Source organism: Danio rerio, chromosome 2, assembly GCF_052040795.2.
Source record: "Danio rerio strain M-AB ecotype USA chromosome 2, GRCz13ab, whole genome shotgun sequence".
NCBI lineage: Eukaryota > Metazoa > Chordata > Actinopteri > Cypriniformes > Danionidae > Danio > Danio rerio.
Window position 1 is genome coordinate 26834354 of NC_141022.1, and position 22959 is coordinate 26857312.

General features: G+C 35.9%; 2 protein-coding genes across 4 annotated transcripts in view; one reads left to right on the forward strand and one right to left on the reverse strand.

The window, feature by feature from the left end:
• csrnp1a (cysteine-serine-rich nuclear protein 1a) overlaps nt 1-22959 on the forward strand; it is an 811199-nt gene that overhangs the window by 180792 nt on the left and 607448 nt on the right. The gene's annotated exons all lie outside the window — the stretch shown is intronic.
• LOC561283 (uncharacterized) lies at nt 11237-22014 on the reverse strand. Of its 3 annotated transcripts, none has more exon segments than NM_001441665.1 (17): nt 11237-11768; nt 11913-12001; nt 12112-12288; nt 12460-12838; nt 12973-13020; nt 13484-13578; nt 13956-13989; nt 14218-14306; nt 14400-14570; nt 14714-15092; nt 15568-15615; nt 15732-15826; nt 16649-16906; nt 18246-18473; nt 19142-19369; nt 19848-20156; nt 21843-22014. In NM_001441665.1, coding segments are annotated over 16 exon segments (2466 nt in total). In that variant the 5' UTR covers nt 19867-20156; nt 21843-22014; the 3' UTR covers nt 11237-11639.

Below are 22959 nucleotides of genomic sequence, written 5' to 3' on the forward strand. Positions count from 1 at the left end.
CCAGCAATTTTTTACGCAGCGGATGCCCTTCCAGCCGCTACAAATCTCTGGGAAACATCCACACACACTCATTTACGCACATAAACTACGGACAATTTAGCCTACCCAATTCACCTGTACCACATGTCTTTGGACTGTGGGGGAAACAGGAGCACCCGGAGGAAACCCAGCAAACGCAGGGAGAACATGCAAACTCCACACAGAAACACTAACTGACTCAGCTGAGGCTCGAACCAGCAACCTTCTTGCTGTGAAGCGACAGCACTACCTACTGCGCCACTGCGTCGCCTCTATCTATCGTATTAAATAATTTTGGTTTATGATGTTGTTATTCATATCATTTAAGTGTAAAAATAAATAAATAAAAGGGTACATGATAGTGTAGTGTCATTCATCTTTCTTAAATATATTTTTAATGTTGTTTTTTAATAAATATCTCCTAATTAAACAAACAGACAAATCAATCAATGAACTAATCAACCAATCAGACAATCAATAAACAAATAAAAGACAAAAATGATAATAAAAAATATGCAGTTTGTTAATGGGTTATTTGTTTATTTTAAACAGAAAAAACTAAATATATGTTAATTTATTAAGGCATTTAGCCTCTGATTAATAATTATTCAGACCCAGCAGTCCACCATTTTTATTTTTTTATTTATACTTTTACATTTATGTTTGCTCTGTGATGTCATTTTACATTTGCTTCCGTTTTCTCAGTGGAGATTTGGATTATGCAAGCGCCTCTTCAAATGCAGAAGTGAAGCATCTCCACGGTTTCCAGCCACTTATTCATAAAGGGAAACAAAACAGACAGACACGCCTCCTCCTGCCTATGTGGATCTCCCTAAACACATTCAGCTGAGCACAGGTTACATAAGACACTCAGCTGACAACATACTTCAGTCATTCCCATAAGCCATAGGCAGGCCTTTTAAAAGCCCACATCACTGGATCAGTCTGCACATACACCATTAATCTGATGAATGCTTTCATTTGAGTTTTCAGTGTTTGTGTTAGGCTTGTACATCACATTGTGATCGAGAATAAAAACTTGTGTCAAGGAACAAAGTAATACTTCATCTTTGAGTGATACCTCTTGTTTATTTATTTAAACTTTTTTTTGCATATTATTGTTTATCGCTTATAAGTCAGAGTATAATAAAGGCAGAGAAAAATGCTCTTTGTTTTCATGTAAATATACGTTAATACTCTCATAACCAGTTAATTCCATTTATTTTTTCATAATGTTTTTGTCAGATATTTTTGTATATGGTTATACATTTTTAAATGATTGTTTATTGGAGAATTTAAATATTTATTTTATGCAAAATGTATTGCAACAAATGTATTTCTTTTTAATTATATATATAAAGTTGAAGTCAGAATTATTAGCCCCCCTTTGAATTTTCTTTCTTCTTTAAATATTTCCCAAATGATGTATAACAGAGCAAGGAAATTTTCACAGTATGTCTGAAAATATTTTTTCTTCTGGAGAAGTCTTATTTGTTTTATTTCGGCGAGAATAAAATTAGTTGGGCGAAGCAGTGGCGCAGTAGGAAGTGCTGTCGCCTTGCAGCTAGAATGTCGCTGGGTCGCTGGTTCAAGCCTTGGCTGTGTGGAGTTTGCATGTTCTCCCTGCGTTTGTGTGGGTTTCCTCCAGGTGCTGCGGTTTCCCCCACAGTCCAAAGACATGCGGCACAGGTGAATTGGGTGGAGTTGTCCGTAGTGTATGCGTGAATGTGTGTGTGGATGTTTCCCAGAGATGGGTTGCGGCTGGAAGAGCATCCACTGCATGAAAACTTGCTAGATGGGTCGGCAGTTCATTCCCCTGTGGCAATCCCGGATTAATAAAAGGACTAAGCCGACTAGAGAATTAATGAATGAATAAAAGCAGTTTTTAATTTTTTATACTCCATTTTAAAGAGCCCATATTATACATGAAATAGGGTCATATCCTGGTTGTAAGGGTCTCCAACAACAGTCTAATATGCATGCAAGGTCAAAAAACACTTTCATGGTCTTATAATCTGCATTTATTTTTACCTAATTATCCCAGCGACTCCTGTATGAATCGTCCAGTGATTCATTTGTTCCCAAACCCCTCCTTAGCGCGGAGCTAATCTGCGCTGATTGGACCGATGACAGTCTGTCGCGATTGGTCGACTGCCTTCAGTCAGAGAGGGAAATGGCCAATAGCTAATCAGCAATTTAAAAAAGTAATCACAGTTCATACACGCTCGATAGTGTAGACGTGGATTTTAGCTGCCACACTATGGCGAGTGGATAGTGCCACGGATAACCGAACGAAGGAGACAGTCGTGTACTCGCCATACCACACACACACAAAAACACACACACCGATGACAACGCTCCCGCTTCCGCCCGCACCCGCCAGGTTTTAGCCTGAGAACCCGCTCCGTTTTCTGCCCGCCGCGCCCGGTCCCGCTAGAGCGGAGAACACAACCAAAAATCACCCAGTATACAGTCCAGACAGCCAAGCTGTCTGTATAAACACACACACACAGCACAAAGCACACAAAGCTCGTTCGTTCGTTCGCTCGCTCTCTCTCTCTCTCTCTCATACGCGCGTGTGCGCACTAACACACACACAAGCACCACGCAGACTCTCTCTTTCTAATTCGCATAGCAATATCCGTGATATTGCTAGACAGCCCGCTCCCGTCCCAAATTAAACCCGTCACCGACCGCTCCCGTGATTTATTCGGAAATTTATTCCCGCGGCTGTCCCCGCGCCAGATTTCTGCGGCGCGGGAATAAATTTCCGAATAAATCGCGGGAGCAGAACTCTAGCACGGAGCTCCATAAACAAACAGCACGCGTCGCGTTTTTAACGTGACTTTGCACGCGATAAGATAATATATCCAGTTAACCTGATACAGTACACGCGGTTACAAGTAACAAATCACAACTAAATACATTTGCAAGCTAGAGTCAACGAGGCAACTTTAATCGCACGTACTTACACTTGAGAAATGGAAGAAACCCATCCTGACGTCCATCAGTTACTCTTTACTGATCCTTCCTTTAACAAACTCAGATGAAGTATTCTTTGTAGCATGTAGCTTCCAGAAGTTTCCAACTGCTTGGTTATAATGCTGAGGTTTCATCTTTGGGTAGAGACTCAATATATCCATCTGCAGTGTGACTTCAATCGACCGGCATGTTTGTGTGCGTGTGTTTGTGGGTGTGCGTGTGTTTGTGTGTGTGTGTGTGTGTCTGGGTTTCTGCGTCAGAGGGCGCGGCCTCAGGTTTGAAATCTCCCGGGTTTGCGCGTGCACGTGAATAACTTGGTTTCGTTCGTACGTCATGGCGAAACACCTAATGAGTCGGTATCAAGGCGACTCGTTTGAAGCACTATGAGTCGACTCTTTTATAGATGAATCAACCGTTTTAAACACTGTATTCTTACAGATTTAAGCCTTAGCTGGATACTTCACTTCACTTAGAGCTGTGTTACACACTACATGGAGGGGAATTTTCAAAAACCCATAATATGGGCTCTTTAAGGTCAAAATTATTAGCCCATTAAATCTATATTTCTTTTCGTTAGTCTACAAAACAAACCATCGTTATACAATAACTTGCCTAATTACCCTAACCTGCCTAGTTAACCTAATTAACCTAGTTAAGCCTTTAAATGTCACTTTAAGCTGTATAGAAGTGTCTTGAAAAACATCTAGTCAAATAATATTTACTGTCATCATGAAAAAGATAAAATATATCAGTTATTAGAAATGAGTTATTAAAACTATTTTGTTTAAAAAAAGTGTTAAAAAATCTTTTCTCCATTAAATAGAAATTAGGGAAAAAATAAACAGGGCTAATCATTCAGGGGGCTAATAATTCTGACTTCAACTGTAGGGTGACACGTATCAGTAATATAGTATCTAATAATATAGCAATTAATTATATTGTATTTAATTAATAACTACCAGTTTTATTTTTGTTAATAAGTATCTAATTGAATAGTAACTAATTAAATTGCATTTAATTAATAAGTATCGGTAATACTTTTGGTTTTCTTATTTATTATATTTGTACAATTTGTACATTAAACGAAAACAAAATAGAAGCCAATAAATGTATTTTCAGACCAACAAGAAAAAACTGGGTTTCAGATGAAAAAAGCATTCTGTTTATTATAGGCTCCCTTCATATAGGCTATTTTAGCTTCATTTTGGAATAATTATGGGCCGACTCTACCATGTCCCTTACACTTTGCAAGCAAGGAACAATAAATGCTTTGGTTACAGCCGTACAAGCCATAGTAAATAAGTGAAGTAGTATAATAGTGTGTCGATGCAATGCACTTATGTTTCCATAGTGACTGCAACACATACACTTAACATTGCTATTTAAAAAACAATGCCTATTAACTTATTCAACACAATGGTCTATAAAAGCTGCTTCTGACAGATGACCCATGAATTCTCTTATTGACATTAGCCTTTCTATACATTTTTCAATGTCTTTCAATGTGTTCTACCTTCGTTGTGTTTGTTGTGAAGGCGGCTTCTGTTCTTTTATCTTTTTCATTTTTTTCAAGCGCCATGTCCTCCAATTTTTCAAATTTTCTCAGTAAGCAATCCTGCTTTTGGAGTTAACAAAGTATTTAAGCAGATGATAATATTTTGGAATGTTTATTTCTATAATAAAGTGTTTGTGTTTAAGTTTACTATGGGCTTTTTCTTTTTTTCTGGTTTTATTTTCTAAGAAGATCTGGCAACAATAATAAATGAAGATGAAGATACATTGTTATATGTGATTTGTTGCACTGAGAAACAACACAGATAAATTTGAATATGTCTTGTTTATTCTAAATAAACTTTAATGGCACTAGATAAACATGTTAAGATTGTATTTATTTGACAAAAATCGTTCATTTTCTTTTCAGCTTAGTCCCTTTATTATTCAGGGGTCACCACAGCGATGCTTTATCCAGCATGTGTTTTATGCAGCGAATGCCCTTCCAGCTGCAACCAATCACTAGGAAACATTCATACACTCTCTTTCACACACATAGACTATAGACACTTTAGCTTCCCCAATTCACCTTCATAGCATGTCTTTGGACTTCTTGGGTAAACCGGAACACCTGGAGAAAACTTACGCAAACTCCACACAGAAATGGCAACTGACCCAGCTGAGGCTCAAACCAGTGACCTTCTTGCTGTGAGGTGACAGCGCTACCCACTCCACCACCACACTGCCGCTGTATTTGACAGCATATATAAATCAAACATTTAAAATATATAAATATGAATAAAGGTGAGCAATGTGTTATGAAAATAATGCTTCAGTCATATCATTCAAACTTCCAAGCTGCAGCAAGCAGCCAGCCAATATTAAAGATATTAAAAATGCTGTATTTAATCTCTGTAGTCTGTTCTATATTTTGTGCAAAAATAGTGAAGTTCCATTTGTTGCACTGAGACACAACTCTGATATCTTAGAAATATCCTGTTAATAGGCCTACTGCTTTAATCATGCTTTGTTGATCCTTGGCTGGTTTACAGACTGTGGGACTGCTCTTAAAGTGTTGCCATATCCACTAGATTATGACTAAGGCATTTTTGCTAATTCTGCGAAGAATTTTGCTAAAAATCTGCAGATTTCTGCGGAATTATTTTGGGAGTATCATAACTGAAACCTTAAACGAAACAAAAATAATATCTTTTTAACTTTTATTTAATGTTTAAAATGCAAATCCAATTAGATTCAATTTATTTGGTAAACAAAGCAAGTCTCTTATGTAATATATCTACTAAAAGACAGAAAATATTAGTGTACACACTGCATTGTACATAAATCAGATGAACATTTTCATATTAGTCATTAATATCACTGTAATTAATTTAAAAACAGAATAAATGTAGATTTACTCACATTTACTCAAGTAAATGAAAGTAAATAAACTGCGGAAAATCGGCAGAATTCTGCGTGCACAGATTCCGTGTGGCCCTAGTTATGATCCACAAATCAGTAAAGGTTTTTTTTTTAAGCATGCAAATGCGGGCAGTGATATTCCGGTATTAATTTCAATATAAAACATTTGTATTTATTAATTTCAGTTTATAATTTAGGGTAAAAACTGAAATCACTGCAAGGTGTACGCTTAAAGATGTGAAATAAACCTGATGTGCCATTTTGAAAATGTATTACAAGGTTGTTTTTGTACTTATTTTCAAGTTCTTGAATCTGATGCGATATTCTGCAATATCAGAACTAGTACAGCCTCCTCCTTCTGTATTACTCTGCCCTCATAGAGTGACAGCAGATCAATAAACTCACTTACATTTGACAAATATTGCAGCTGTTGGACAACACAATGTACTTTTGAGGCTTTTTAGGCGAGAATGTAGTTGTTTAGATTGCAACTATGCAGGAGCAGAGCAAAGAGGATTGACGCTCTGCCACAAGGTGGTGACAGAGATCGCAAAAGAAGCTCATTGAAGAGAAAAATTATGCATAATTTTAAACTTTAGCTGATCAAATCATTATTAAACAGGTAAGTCACATTCTAAGTCAATTTCTCTTTTTTGTATGGTGTAGTGCTGTATTTATACCATAGTAATCTGGCAGTGTTTGCTTTGCTTTGTCTTTTTCAGGGTTATTTAATGTTATATCTTGATTGCAATAGAAAAATACTGGGAAATGTGTCTAAACTGTTGGCATTTCATGCCGTTCAGCCTTATAATCTTAAATTGTGAGCTTTAGATATTATGCTAGTGAATCATACAAATACAAGCTCTTAAGTGATGTGTGTGAAGTAGCAACGTTCTTTGCTGTTCTGACCTCAGCTGCATAAACAGTGGAAGAAAGTAGTTCCTCATACAAAAGGATTTTTAGACTTTCTGTGTTTGATTTTCTTTTTTATATACATGATTATGCTGTCAAAGTATGGTCAAATTGTGCCATTTTTTGTACAACGAAAAAAGTAAAACTGGCATTTTTCCAGGATATTTCTATATCATCAGTCCATCCTTTCTTTTAGTTATACATGCAATATTTAACTATTTGTGATTAATAATTAATTGTAATAATAATAATAATAATAATAATAATAATAATAATTTAATAATTGTAAAATAATAATAAATAAATGTTTCTATTCTTTTTCAATACTGAAAAGTTTTAATCATTTTTTGTTCTTAGTTTTGATTTACTGAATTGCATTTAATGCAAACAGAAGTGCATGTGGTAGTATTGTGTAAGACTGTATATTTAATTCATAGTTATCCACCCACTCCTGCTCTGCTTCTCAGACTTATATAAGACGTATCACAAATGGCATATTTAAGATCTTTTCCGTCAACATGTTTTTGGAAGGACTGGTTTCTTACAAATCTAAACAAACAGTACACTTTGTTGTTGATACATTTCATATATATTTCTTCAGATCAGTGACCTGGGATAAGACAGATGATTCACAAATCTAGTAAATCTTTAACTTCATTATCAATATTTCCAGTGGATGCTCACTCTACTTACATTATCATTCATCTTTGAACTTGTGACCCACATTTGCACATCTATGAAATGAGCATGGACTATAAATAGGGCTAGACTGGAGCCTAGAAGCAAACTTTATTGTCGAAAAGAGAAAGAGCGTCCCCTTGTGTCCATGAGCAGAACTGAATGTAGCACCATTTACTCCAATGTCATGTACAGTGTGTAGCTTTTCATGTGCTTATAGCAAAATAAATAAAGAAACAAAGAGGAAGAAAAATGAGAGAACGAAAAAGCCTAGTGTTGAAAGTTCAGCCCTATCGTCAGAGGGGTGAGTGTAGCCCTATCGTCAGAGAGGTGAGTGCAGCAATAATTAACACATGGTTAGCTGTAGCACATAGGCATTAGCTGGTTCATATGTGTTTAATTAAAAACAAAACATTTCAGAACACTGGAAAATCTGTAACACTGTGTTACACCTGCCAATATTATTGGAACTATCAGTCACATCCAGGGTGTCAATGTTCACTAATATGTTTTTCTTCTGAATGTCTCTGTGGCCTTCTTACAATATTGATGGATTCAGACTTACTGGCAAATTTTAAAGATGCCTGACAGTCTCACTTCACAAAGACAAGAATAATACCATTCTAGTTAATTCTCACAGACTGTGTTAACAGTACTCTGAATTTAAAACCATGCATGTCTGGTCAGTCTGGTAGTTTAAAGAAACAATCACCACACTTTACAATACAAACTAATATGCATTAAATAACGCTGGGAATGTATAAATAATGAATAACTTTATTAATGATTACTGCATGAGCAACAAATGAACATTTCATATTAAGTAATCTATAAATTGTTTTTAGTTAAATTAGTCATAATGTATTCATTTAGAAATCGTGTATGGCAATAAATGTCCGGTAAAATGATACTCAACTTGCATTGGTAGCATTTTACACTCAATAAAGCACATGATCAGTACCTGAGGTATGCTGTTGTTCAGCTGCAACGTCGCAGAAAAATAAATGGTTTCTAAAATAGAAATTTGGGGTGTTGCTATTGCGGATAATTAAAAGAATAATCAATAAATCTCCTTTTAAGCAAAAATTTTTTTTTTATTGCATGTCGTTGCACTTAGGCACAGTGTAGGCTCGATATTGAATTTGTAGTGCAATACCTTGTTTAACCACTTGGTGTCAGTCCTACATACTGCACATTTAAAGAAGCATTTCTATTTAGTGTAGGAGTGCATGTATCAAATTGACATTGCATGTATGAAATTGACATCTCAAATCCACCAATAGCTGGTGTGTGGTGAGCGCACTGGCGCCGTTATCCTGTGGCTGCCGTCACATCATCCAAGTGGATTCTGCACACAGGTGGTGGTGTGGAGACCTCCCCATGCTGACCTCAATGCTAGGCTCATTGTTGGTCTTAATGCTGGTCGTCATACTGGCTTCAATGCTGGTCTAAATACTGGCCTCAATGTTGGTCTCAATGCTGAATTTAATGCTGGCTTCAATGCTGGTCCCAATGCTGGCTTCAATGCTGGCTTCAATGCTGGCGTCAATGCCGGCTTCAATGCTGGTCTCAATGCTGGCCTCAATGCTAGCCTCATTGCTGGTAGTCTTGCTGGCTCCAATGCTGGCTTCAATGCCGGCTTCAATGTTGGTCTCAGTGTTTACTGCTGGTCTCAATGCTGGTCTTGCTGGTTTCAACACCGTTTTTATTAGTTATAATGGGTCACCGCAGCAGAATGAACCGCCAATTGCTCTGTCATATTTTTTTATGCAGCAGTTGCCCTTCCAGCCCCAACCCAGCACTGGGAAACACCCATACACTGTCATTCAAACACACATTGATTCTTTATTGCCATTTTAGTTTCTTCAATTCACCTATACCACATACTTTTAAAACTGTTTGACACCTGTGATTTAAATGAAGTCATCATATAGAGGCAATGATCACAAGTTGTGCTTGCACAAGATTTTGGCAAGTTATTTTAAAAATCTTAATAGGAAGTAATTAAGGATTCTCGAGTAAAATAAGAGTTTTCAGTGGCCTTATTTGTGACCTATTTTTTTTTGAACAACAGAATAGAAACAGATAATAGAACAGCCTATTCAATAAAAATAACAGGATGGGGGAACAGTAGGCATCACAGACATCATTCAGCAGTTGGATTCGTGAAGTAAACACTCAATTACAATTCTTAAGCTTATAGCTATAGGCAGGGGCGCACTAAACCAATAAGCGAGGTAAGCAGCCACTTAGGGCCCTGGGGAATTCAGTGCTTCAATCAAATACACTGCCAGCCACTGTTGCAAACCTATTAACTATTGACTCCCCTTAGTGCCAAATTTTCAAAAAAGCAACTAGCGAATGTTTTTAGGTGTTACTGAAGATTTTTAAAGACTCTTGTGTCCGTGACTCGTGACTAGCTGCGGGGGATGCCATCGTTCTCTTTGATCAGCTTGCATCATAACCCTGCTGAAAAACCAAGGTTAAACCAGCCTAGGCTGGTTGGCTGATTTTAGCTGGTCGACCAGGCTGGTTTTAGAGGTTTGTTTTTTTTTCAATTTCCAGGCTGGTTTTCAGCCATTTCCAGCCTGGTCTTATAGCTGGTCAGGCTGGAAAATGACAAGCTAAAACCAGCTTGACCAGCCTGGTATAAGCTGGACATAGCTGGTTTTGGCTGGGCTCCCAGCCTGGCTAGGCTGGTCAAGCTGGTTTTAGCTGGTCATCTCCCAGCCTGACCAGCTATAAGACCAGGCTGAAAACGACCAAAACCCCTCTAAAACCAGCCTGGTTGACCAGCTAAAACCAGCCTGGTTGACCAGCTAAAACCAGCCAACCAGTCTAGGCTGGTTTAAGCTGTTTTTTCAGTAGGGGAAGGCTGCATCCAGATTCTATTGGTCCCTTCCACGCCTTAGAGCACTCAAGGTGGCACAGTGCCACACAGCTGCCGTCTCTCAAACCTGCAGCATAGAGGGCAGATCATTCCTCTTCATACCGACGGCAAATGTTTTAGCAACGCGAGCTTGAGATATTTGGTATAGTCAAACCGATCTGCTTCTCTTGTTTTAAATGTGATAATTTAACCCTCTACCGCACACATTATGATAAATCTTTGGAAAAATATTTGACTGTTTTTCTTTTTTCTTAACTTGAAGTGTGAGTTGTGAATAAGTCATCATGACATACTGGCGGTGAAGTTTTATATTTTTTTGAGGATCTGACATAATTTGATCCTTATTGACGTTTACATTTGCATTTAGCAACTACTCACAATAAACACCAGTCTGTTAGAAATCACGCTACAGAAAAACACAGCATGTCATGTGACTTAACCAAAGCACATTAGTGGCTACACTGATATTTACAAAATAAGGCAAATGAGTTGATTTACCATTACTAACAGTGTACAAATATTCTGCAGCCAGTTTTAGATGTCATTTTGTGAAGTATATAGTAATGTTTCTTTTAATAAAATGTAATTTATTAAAGATTGAATTATGTAATGTTTATCTCACTCTTGCAGCTGTGCACGCACTGTCATTTGCAATGCCAAGCTAAAGTAGGTGTAAATTAAAAGGTAATGCAAAAACATATGCAATTAACATCAACTTTAGAAGCATAATACAAATCCTGGACATTTTAGGAGATTTAGAAAGCAGGGCAAGATGTCATTAGTAGTAATATTATATATAAGGGGAAAGTAGTAAAAAAAGAGTGACAATGAAAGAAATGGGAATGCTATTCCTCAATACAATTTTTTTTATTGAACAATTATTTTTACATACAATAGAACAGTAAACATCACACTACAGTGAACAATAAACATACAGTTTCCTTATACAAAATAATTTAACAAAACCATCTTAACAAAAACAAAACAGTGATGATGAAAAAACTTGCACTGCTGTCAGTAGTGTAAATAAAATAAAATATATAATGAAAAAAGAACATTATAAAAAAATACAATAAAACAATAGGGGATGCCAAGACAGCTGATGGATCATCGTGTCTATTCAACTCTTACACCCTGGGGTCTTGAAGATTTCTGGTGTTGAGGTGGCACAGGGTTGCTGTCATGGCTGGCTACAACTTCCATTTTTTTGTGTTTATGTTTTTTTAAACTACTATCATCAGTCATACTAAAATATACAATAATATCTAAAGAATAAACTAACAAGTAAAAAGAAGGGAATATTAAAAAATGAGGGATCCTCTGACTGCTGATGGACGATGCGGTTCTCGGGTGCAGGTCTTTCCAGGTCTTCAGGCTGAAACAAAAACAAAATTGAGGTCTGCTATTTAATGCATTATTAACCAAAGAACATCTAAAAAAGATTTTTAAACAATTATGAAAATTTAGGAAGATAAAAAAGAGTGCAAATATTAAAGAATGTTCAGAATGTAAATAATACCCTAAACCAGTCATGGAGACTCAGTTTCTCAAGTTCAATTCGCTGCTCTGGCTCGATCTGGAGACAGCAGCGGATCAAATCACAGCATTCTGTGCAGAAAGAAGAGAGAGAGCTCATATTTACTCCACAACCTAATTAATAAATAATAGTTTGTATTATTCAGATTGACCTCTTTCCTTGACCCAAATAGAGATTTTACCTTTTGTCAAGTGATCTTTGGTCCAGATGTTACGTCTGATCATTTGCAGGTCGTGTCGATTTGGAAAATCTCCACACATCATCACATAAAGGAGTAGCCCAAGAGACCACACTGTCGTTGTTTTACCGTGGTACTCGCCAGTTATCCGATACTCAGGTGGGACATAGTCATCTGTGCCTGAATGAGAGAGGTTTTAACCATTAGTCATTAGTCACCAGATCGACAGTATTAATCGATTAGTGGACTCCATTCTATGATGCTATGTGAGAGCTTGACTCACTCAGAGTCTATTGTGAACTCATCACTACAGTTTGAGACTCACTTCACAGTTTAAGGGATCATACATACCAGCAAAACTTGTGTAAGGAGCATCGGTGAGGATTTCCCCGCATCCAAAGTCGATCAATTTGATTTCGAGGGTGTCCGGGTTGATCAGGATGTTCTCCATCTTGATATCGCGATGAAAGACTTTGCGTCTGCAGCACGTTTGAGCTGCAAATATTACCTGCCACATGATCAACCGTGCCCCATCCTCATCGATGATCGACTCTTGGCGCAGGAGAAAGGAGAGCAGCTCTTCAGAGGGCATGGGCCGCTCTAGGACCATGATGTATTCGTCCTCATCCACGCGCCAGTCCAAAAGCTTAATTATTTCCTGTATTGCGGGCTCTTGGTTTGCAAGAACTAAAAGAGCAACCTCCATTGGAAGTGATTCCGGATAGCCGTCCTGGAAGAAATATATTTGTTATGATGATTGGATGGATATTGTGTAAAACATGATGACAATTACAGTTTGTCTAGTGATTTATAGATACTTAAAGTGAAACAGTAAATGAGAGTTGAAGAGCACAGCATACTTACAATGTCGATGAACTTGACGTTCTCGGTGTAGGCAGTTTTAATTGCCACCTGCTCAACAGAACAAAGAAAGCATGTGTTATAGAATTATACACAATTATTGTGTTCAGAGTTCACATTTGTCCAATGCTATCTCATGGCAATTTGTCACATTTTTAATTTAGTGGCTGATTCGTATGAATTTGTACAATCTCATTCTTGTGATTTGCTTATCCAGGTTGACATTTTGGTTTAGGGCTGGAGTTTGGTGCCACGCATCCTTTTAAAAATCATACATTTTCACACGAATGAACTCATAAATTCATACCAATTAGCCACTAAATGACAAAAGGTAAAATAGTTCAGTTTCTCTTGAGATCAGGCTGATTTTCAGTCATTAACACTGAACAGTTTAACAAAGTAGCAGTTTAATTTAGCCCAAAAATAAGAATCACATATCTATCTATTATTTTTTTATCTGATACTCTGATTTAAAGCGGTGATAAAGATAATAATTGATGAAAATTGATGATACCTGAAGGCCATCCTCTAGTCGGGTTGCAGCTTGAACAAGTCCAAAGCCTCCTTTACCCAGCAGAACGCCAAGTTCATAAGAGGATGAGTTGATGACTGTCAAAAGAAAAATCAAAGATGTTGATATAAAATGTCAATCAGTAGAGAGTTTATTTAATCCAAGACTATTGTCTGATTCATATACGCACTCAATATTTGTACTTAAATTCACACAAAACAGGACAGTTAAAATGAACAGTAGTAGTTATAGAAATATTTATGCTTCATGTAAAATATACATATTCAACGCACACACATAAACAAATGAACAATGAAATCTTGTCTAATGTGGAAAAACCGTTGTGCTATTTATAATCTATTATTAAACAAAACACATAAAACATTTGAGTGCTGATTAAATATTGACATTAATAAAGACATTGCCATAAAAGTGTGTGTGTGCATGCGTGTGCTGGGTTAACTAGCAAACTGACCCATTATTTCGCTGCTCTTCTTCTCTTCGTTGGTCTGAAACAGAAACAGAAATCATATTTAGTGTCATCACACAACCTGCATAAAACAAATATAGGCAACATGCCTAAAGTAAAGAAAGTGGACATAAAAGAACATGAAGAATGAATATAAAATAGTGTATTAGGACTGAATATACAACTTTACATAAAACTGTAAATCTAATGCGTATTGTCTACTAACTTATCAAATCAAAAATACTCAAATTTATTAACATGTATTTACCTTAATCCAGCTGTGGCGGTTGAGTCGCTCCAGTTTAATCCGCTCTCTGGGGTCTATCTTGAGACAACAGCGCATAAAATCGCAGCATTCTGTGCAGAAAGAAGAGAGAGACATGATCACCTTGAAATTTATTTTTTAGTAATTTAAATTACAACTGTTCTGTGCTGAAATGAAGATCTCACCTTCTGACAGGCCTTCTATGTCTTTATTCATGATCGTATTCAGTTCTCGTCTTGTTGGAAACTTCCAGAAAAGCATTACAAACAAGACTATTCCGAGAGACCACACTGTCGCTGGTTCTCCGTGGTATTTGCCAGTCTCCAGAAACTCAGGAGGACGATACTCCGCTGTGCCTGGAGGAAAGAGATTTTGTTTCAGTTAACAAGGCATGTTTAATTGAATATTCATTACTAAGCAAGAATTCTGTTGATTCACAACAGTGAATTACTTCATGAGAGCTCAAGTCATCACCACAGTTTAAAGGGATTATACGTACCAGAATAGTCTGTGTAAGCCTCATCTTCGAGGATATCCCCGCACCCGAAGTCAATCAATTTGACCTCAAGGGTGTTCGGGTTGATCAGAAGGTTCTCCAGCTTGATATCTCGGTGTAACACTTTTCTTTGGCAGCAAGTTTGAGCTGCGAATACGACCTGTTTCATGATGAACCGTATGTCATCTTCATCAATGGGCCCAACATAGCTTTCTATGAAGTTGTTCAAGGGCTGACAGGGTATGGGCCGTTCCAGGACCATGCAGTAGAAGTCACGTTCCACCTTCCAGTCCAGAAGCTCAATAATTTCAGGAACCCTTGGGCCTTGATTCACAAGGGTTTGAAGAACAATTTCTATTGGAAGTGGTTGAGCAAAACCATCCTAGAAGAAAGAAGGTTTTTATGATGAATCAGTGGTAAAAGAATTGAAAACAGATGATTGTCTACTAAAATATCATTTGCTGTCTGTGATTAAAGAATTAATTCACCCAATTATGTTATTAAAAACCGTCATGTTGTTTCAATACTCTGAGAGCTTCTTTCATCTTAGCAACACAAATCCCTCATCCTTCATCAATAGCAATGAGATGCTCAAAGTCCAGAAAAGGAACCAAAACCTTTGTTTTTTAGTCTTAAAAGTGTTCTTGAAGCTTTGTATGTAGAGTTGATCTAGGATTTAATCAAAAATATTTAAACTTGTGTTCTGAAGATGAATAAAGGTCTCGGGGGGTTGGACTGACATGAGGGAAAGTAATTAATAACATAACTTTATTTATGGGTGAACTCATCCTTTAATGTTAGCATGACGTGTTTGAAATGTAAAATTGTGGAACAGAGGAGAAACAGAGTTTTCTTACAATGCGGATGAACGTTGTGTCGAACATCGAGCAGTATTTCACTGCAACCTGATCAACAAAACAAAAGAGTGGATGTGTTAGAATTATGAGCAAAGGCAATGGTGAGACCAGAATAACAGGACAAAAATGATTGGCTAGATTAATATTGCTGTTCAGATCCATACCTGAAGTCCATCATCCAAACGAGTCGCTGCATAGACGGTTCCAAAACCTCCTTCACCGAGCTCATCACCAACTTCATATTGGCGTGAATTGATGACTGTTAAAGAGAAATCAGAGATGAGGGAATAAAATGTGACAGCACTTACTACTACTAAATCCAATTAAGAGCTACTTTTTATTTTCTAAAGACAAATTAGCTGAATATTAGTTATCAACAACATTTAAACAATCTGTATATTGAAGTCAGTCTGAAGCACAGCCCACTAAACTGTAGGGGTCTAACTATTCGCACCTAACCATTTCGGTACAGGACTTTAAGTTCAGTCAGTGTGTACAAAATATGGACAAAAAGACATTTGAGGGGAAAAGTGACACTGCTGGATGTAAATGCTCAGTAGTGCTCTGCTGCAACACTGCACTGACAAACACATCTGTGTGCATGAATGAACAAGAGTGAGTACAACAACTTCACAAATATTCACAGTGTTCCAGAATTCAGCATTTTCTGAATAAAGGTGAAAAATGTTTCATTATAAACGTAAATGTTACTGATGTTTTCTTCTGTCAGATAACATTTGGCAGAGTTTTTATTTTTATTTTTATTCATGCAGCAAAGGTTTAATAATTATTGTCCATTTTTTTTAATGACTGAAAAATCCTAATATATATTCTAATTTATTTGTATATTGATTTATGTAGAATTCACCTTTTGTCACGTTATTAGTCCTCTAACTTTTACTTTTTTAATAGTAATAAACGGTAAACAAAAATCACAAGCATTTTTTAAGTTTTGCTTGTTTTTTTATTTCAAACTGTAATAAAATTGAACAGAACTATTTATCCTTACACCCTACTAAATTGAAGTAAACCTGTAAATGTTCACTGAATTACTGAATGAGTGTCAAGGTAGCAAACTTACCGAAAATTGTTTTCTCCTTCTCCTGAGGAACTGATGGCACTGCAGCTTGAAGGACATCATCCTCACTACAGTCGGACGTGGCACAGGCTGTAGGGACGTCGTCAACACTTTGAGCTGCAGCATGGTCTGGAGTTTGGAGGGTCAGTTCAGTGCTGGGAGATTGGAGGACATCACTGTGGTCGTCAACACGGACTGGACAACCACTGGTGCTTAGTTCCTCCGATAACAGGTATTCAGTCCTATCATCAATATCTCGACCTAAAAAGAGAAAAATATGTAATAACTAAGGATTGTTTTATTTAACTTTTTTTAATGAAATGTTAATTAGCCATGTTAAAGTGTGCTGTACATTTTGAAGTGAGTATTTGGGGTGTTGTAGCCCCAAAATGTCAGAATTCTGAAGTCAGAATTATTAGCCCCCCTTTGATTTTTTTTCTTTTTTAAATATTTCCCAAATTATGTTTAACAGAGCAAGGAAATTTTCACAGTATGTCTGATAATATTTTTTCTTCTAGAGAAAGTCTTATTTGTTTTATTTTGGCTACAATAAAAGCAGTTTTTAATTTTTTAAACACCATTTTAAGGACAAAATTATTAGCCCTTTTAAGCTACTTTTTTCCCCCGATAGTCCACAGAACAAACCATCGTTATACAATAACTTTGTTAATTACCCTAACTTACCTGCCTAGTTAACCTAATTAACCTAGTTAAGCCTTCAAATGTAACTTTAAGCTGTATAGAAGTGTCTTGAAAAATATCTAGTTAAATATTATTTACTGTCATCATGGCAAAGATAAAATAAATCAGTTATTAGAAATTAGTTATTAAAACTTTTATGTTTAGAAATGTGTTGAAAAAAATCTGTTCTTTATTAAACAGAAATTGGGAAAACAAATAATCAGAGGGGTTAATAATTCAGAGGGGCTAATAATAATACTTTAACTATAGTAGTACAGTAGTACAGAAAATACAGTAGTAAATTCCGTCATCATTTACTGACCCTTGATTTATTCCAAACAATTCAGAGTTTTTTATTGTTTGTTTTTTTTAACAGAAAAGAAGATGCTTCAGAGAATGTTGAAACCTGTAACCATTGACTTTAATAGTATTTTTTTTCTACTATGGATGTCAATGGTTACAGGCTTTCAACATTCTTCAATATATCTTCTTTTCTGTTCAACAAAACAGCAAAACATGGTTTGGAACAAGTCAAGAGTGAATAAATGATAGAAGATTATAATTTTGGTGGACTATCTCTTTAAATAAATAACCTTAGATTTTATTAATACATTAGTAAATGTTGATGCTGTGCAAGTATTTTTAATTCTTATTTCATAAATACATTAACTAACATGAACTATTGGAACATTATTGTGAAGTGTTTCCAATTTTGAAACTAAGCAGGCATTTATTAAATCAGTTTTAAATGTTTGATTTTCTTAAATAAAATAATAATAATAAAAAATAAGCTATTTTAAACATTTCTCCCTAACTGAAGCGTAAATTAATCAAACCATTTATTGATACACTAATATTAAATTGCCGTCTAATCTGTGCATGTTCATTGAATTACTTAATGGTGAATTAGCAAACTGACCGATCACTGTTTTCTCCAAATTCTGTAGCTGGCATGACTGTGGCTCAGTGTCCCGAAGAACATGTGCACACAAGTTAGCTAGCAAAGGCACTGCAACTTGAAGAACATCATCCTCACTACAGTCAGGAGAATAGAGGACAACACTCTGGTCGTCAACATGGACTGGACAGCCACTGGTGCTTGGTTCCTCCGATGACAGGTATTGAGTCCAATCATCAATTTCTCGACCTAAAAAGAGAAATAATATGTAATAACTAAGGATTGTTTTATTCACATTTGATAATTGTAAGATTAATTTGCCATATTATTGCAAGCTGTACATTTTGAAGTGACTACTTGGGGTCTCGCAGCCCACCATTATAAATGTAAAACGCAGTCAAACAAACATACACTGAAAAAGTGACACTGCTGGATGTAAATGCTCAGTCGTGTTCTGAATACTGAAACATTGCACTGACAAACACATCTCTGTCAATGAAGGAAATCAATAAATATTCAGAGTGCTCCTTAATTTTGTACAATCATTTTTAGCTGATTGTCTTTTCTAACTGTTTGTCTTGCTCTTTTTTGAATATGGGTAAGAAATGTAAGTATTTGTCATTGTTCACAGCAAATGCTGTTCATGATTTTTTCATTCTTAATTCTAGTTAGCAAATACATTAAATAACATCAACTAATCAAACATTAAAGTAAAGTGTTTCCAGTTCTTTAATTATTTTAATCAGGCTGGCATTTATTCAAATGTTTTAATTTATTATTATTCGCAATTGACATAACAGAAAAGCACTTCTAAGTTTTGCCATTTTTCTCACAAACTTATTATTACACTGCTGGTAAACTGCCGTCTAATCTGTGCATGTTCATTGAATTACTTAATGGTGAATTAGCAAACTGACCGATCACTGTTTTCTCCAAATTCTGTAGCTGGCATGACTGTGGCTCAGTGTCCCGAAGAACACGTGCACACAAGTTAGCTAGCAAAGGCACTGCAGCTTGAAGGACATCATCCTCACTGCAGTCGGGAGAATAGAGGACAACACTGTGGTCGTCAACATGGACTGGACAGCCACTGGTGCTTGGTTCCTCCGATGACAGGTATTGAGTCCAATCATCAATTTCTCGACCTAAAAAGAGAAATAATATGTAATAACTAAGGATTGTTTTATTCACATTTAATAATTGTGAGATTAATTAGCCATAATAATGCAAGCTGTACATTTTGAAGTGACTTTTTAGCTGATTGTCTTTTCTAACTGTTTGTCTTGCTCTTTTTTGAATATGGGTAAGAAATGTAAGTATTTGTCATTGTTCACAGCAAATGCTGTTCAAGATATTTTCATTCTTAATTCTAGTTAGCAAATACATTAAATAACATGAACTAATCAAACATTAAAGTAAAGTGTTTCCAGTTCTTTAATTATTTTAATCAGGCTGGCATTTATTCAAATGTTTTAATCTGTTATTATTCACAATTGACAAAACAGAAAAGCACTTCTAGGTTTTGCCATTTTTCTCATAAACTTATTATTACACTGCTGTTAAACTGCCGTCTAATCTGTGCATGTTCATTGAATTACTCAATGTGGAAGTGAACAAACTGACCAGTCAAAGTTTTCTCCATATCCTGCTGCTGGCATGACTGTGGCTCAGTGTCCTGAAGAACACGTGCACACAAGTCAGCTAGCAAAGGCACTGCAGCTTGAAGGACATCATCCTCACTACAGTCGGACGTGGCACAGGCTGTAGGGACGTCGTCAACACTTTGAGCTGCAGCATGGTCTGGAGTTTGGAGGGTCGGTGCAGTGATGGGAGATTGGAGGACATCACTGTGGTCGTCAACATGGACTGGACAACCACTGGTGCTTAGTTCCTCCGATAACAGGTGTTCAGTCCTATCACCAATATCTCGACCTAAAAAGAGAAATAATATGTAATAACTAAGGATTGTTTTGTTCACATTTTATAAATGAAATATCATTTAGCCTTATTATTGAATGATAACAATTATGAAGTGACTATGTGAGGTTTAGTTTTGTAAATTTAACATGCATGGATGTGTTTGTCATGCTTCTTGTGTTTTGACAGCTCCTATTAGTAAATAATTAAGTTGCCATGTCATTTCATCATAAATAAAACATCACCTTAAATTCAGCTTAAAGGAATGAATTTCAGTTTTGTGTAAATGCATGACAGTATGAACTTGTATGCTACTGTATGTAGTAAACGGTAGGATGTTGAGTTCATTTCTGAATTTTGTAATACAATATCTATTATACTGTACTGCATTACAGATTTTCACTTTGGTATATTTATTAAATCAGAATTGAAATTCTCAAAGCAGCTTATTCAGCCTCTTTACTACTATACAGATTGAAGCTGATTAAATTAGATACTGCTCATTCATTTCATATATATGAGGCATAAAACCAAAAGATCTCCTGCACATGAGTTGTGATGAAAACTGTCCAGAGCTAAAAACAAAAAACATTGTATACAGGCAAACTTGATCTAAATGTTTAAAGTTTGTCCAGAAACTTGACGTGCTAGTTTGGAAATAGGGAGAATAACTGAAGAAATATACTAAATCGACTTTAGATACACATTGACTGTATGTTACAGACTTTATAAAACTGATTAACAAAACTTAACAAATAAAGTTTTAAAATTAATAATAAAAAACTTCCACGATAGCGAGTGTAGGGCCCTATATGCAGACTTTGGTGTTCTTATAGCATCGGTATGAGGTTTACCATCACTGGTCATCGTGGGTGGAGAGTTTTTCTCCACGGGTTCTTCTCGATGGGGTTTGTTTTCTGTCCTTCCCCGCAGGACTAAAGCAATTACTCCGAGTAATGTAAACATTTTAAAGAGTAAATAGTTACCAATTTAAAAAGCACAAATCTACGAACAAATAACTGTCAGTAAAGACGAAGAAAGTCTTCGTATATCTTCACACTACAGTGGATTGTGAGTAATGGCGCCTGTTCAGCAAAACGTCATCTTTAGAACTTGATGAAACGTGACATTCTAAATTCCAATAAAACCAAGCTGCAACGTGATTGTCCCGTTTAAAACTTCATAAAAAATTCAATACAAAGTAATAGTCAATCATTTTAGTGGCTTTTTTCGTGTGCGTGTGTGTGGAGGGGGGGGGGGGGGGTGAGGTTGATGGAGAGCTTCAATAAAATCGCTCAGCATATTCAAATTTGTCATGCATTTTTTCGAGTCTTCTTTTTGTATTCACATGATAAATTTATAAATAATAGGCAAGTTTTTAACCGTTTAAGAAAACAATTTATTTTAATCAAAACAATTATTTTGCTCTAAAAACTCTTTTTTAAACTCACTAATGTGGTTGAGGTTTATCTGTAGTAGCGTTTTGTTAAAACCATCATTAGGGTGTACTCATTTTTGCAGTATGGCCTTAAATTATTTTGTCCACTGAATCCACTTTGCCTCATAATTTGTATTTTTCACTCAGTGCAGTCGGGGACTACAGTATATTGACTATTAGCACAAGGTTAGTTGACTGAATGCCCTGACAGTGTTAGCATTCAGCATGAATCAGAACAGTTTGCAGTTAAAACCATTTCCTACCTTTTCTTGTAACCCAATAAAATCCACTGCAATTAATGTGGACAGAGATGTTTAATCCACAATTATGATCATCATTTCAACCTGCTGGCTTTCACATCATCGGTTTAGTCGTTTCTAAATCGTTTTTGAATCGTGAGAGAGTCGATTCATTGACCTATTCATAAACACAACCGTTGCTTTGTTACTGAACAAATGTCTTAAGACAGTGTCTTACTGCCACCTATTGGCGGTTTTAGTTGTTACATGGAAAACCTAATTTTACTAGACTTGCATATTTTTCTTATTAATATTTTTATTTGAGAAATTATTTATTTAAAAAAATCCATAAAGGTAAATAATTCAATGGATTTTCAAAAAATCTAAATTGCAAATATTGCACCTAATGGGAAAAGTGACTGCAGTAGAAGTACAAGAGAGAATGCAAAAGGAAGAAGTATCCAACACTGAAAAAGTTTAGGAACCGCTGATATACAGTCTGGTAACCGCTGATATACAGATAACTAGGTCATGACTTAGTTAAAAATTAAGTCTAAATCAATGCAAATGTAGTTTAACAATGCAGTGCAAGTATTACAATGTACAAACACAAAAATTCCAATACTGTAAACAATTAATTTCAAACTACACTAACTAATTATATATTATGTATTATATTTTGGAAGTTATTTGCAAATGCAGCCAAAGCACATGATAGCAATAAATATGGCTGTAATATTGGTCATGTGGACGTTACTGCTTTTTGCCTTGGCACGACTGCTCACTTTTTGCTTACAATTAAAGTCCCTTTAAACGTAGTCTTGTCTGCATTTTGGAAATTGTTTTTCTTTTTATTGAGATATTGTTTCAAATGTTGCTTTCAATGGGGGTGTATGAATATATCATATATTAACTCATATTTAACTCAATATTTTGATTCATTCTGTCTAACAAGTCATCCGTGCTGTTGTTCTATTGGAATTTTATTTTCCAAATGGCTGACCTAGCAACAGAGTGTCACCTCTTGGTGGATCTATGCTCTTTGATTTATTTATTTATTTATTTATTATTATTAATTAATTAATTTTTTTTTTTTATTGACTTCAATAACAAACATACAAAATCCAATTTTACACAAAAC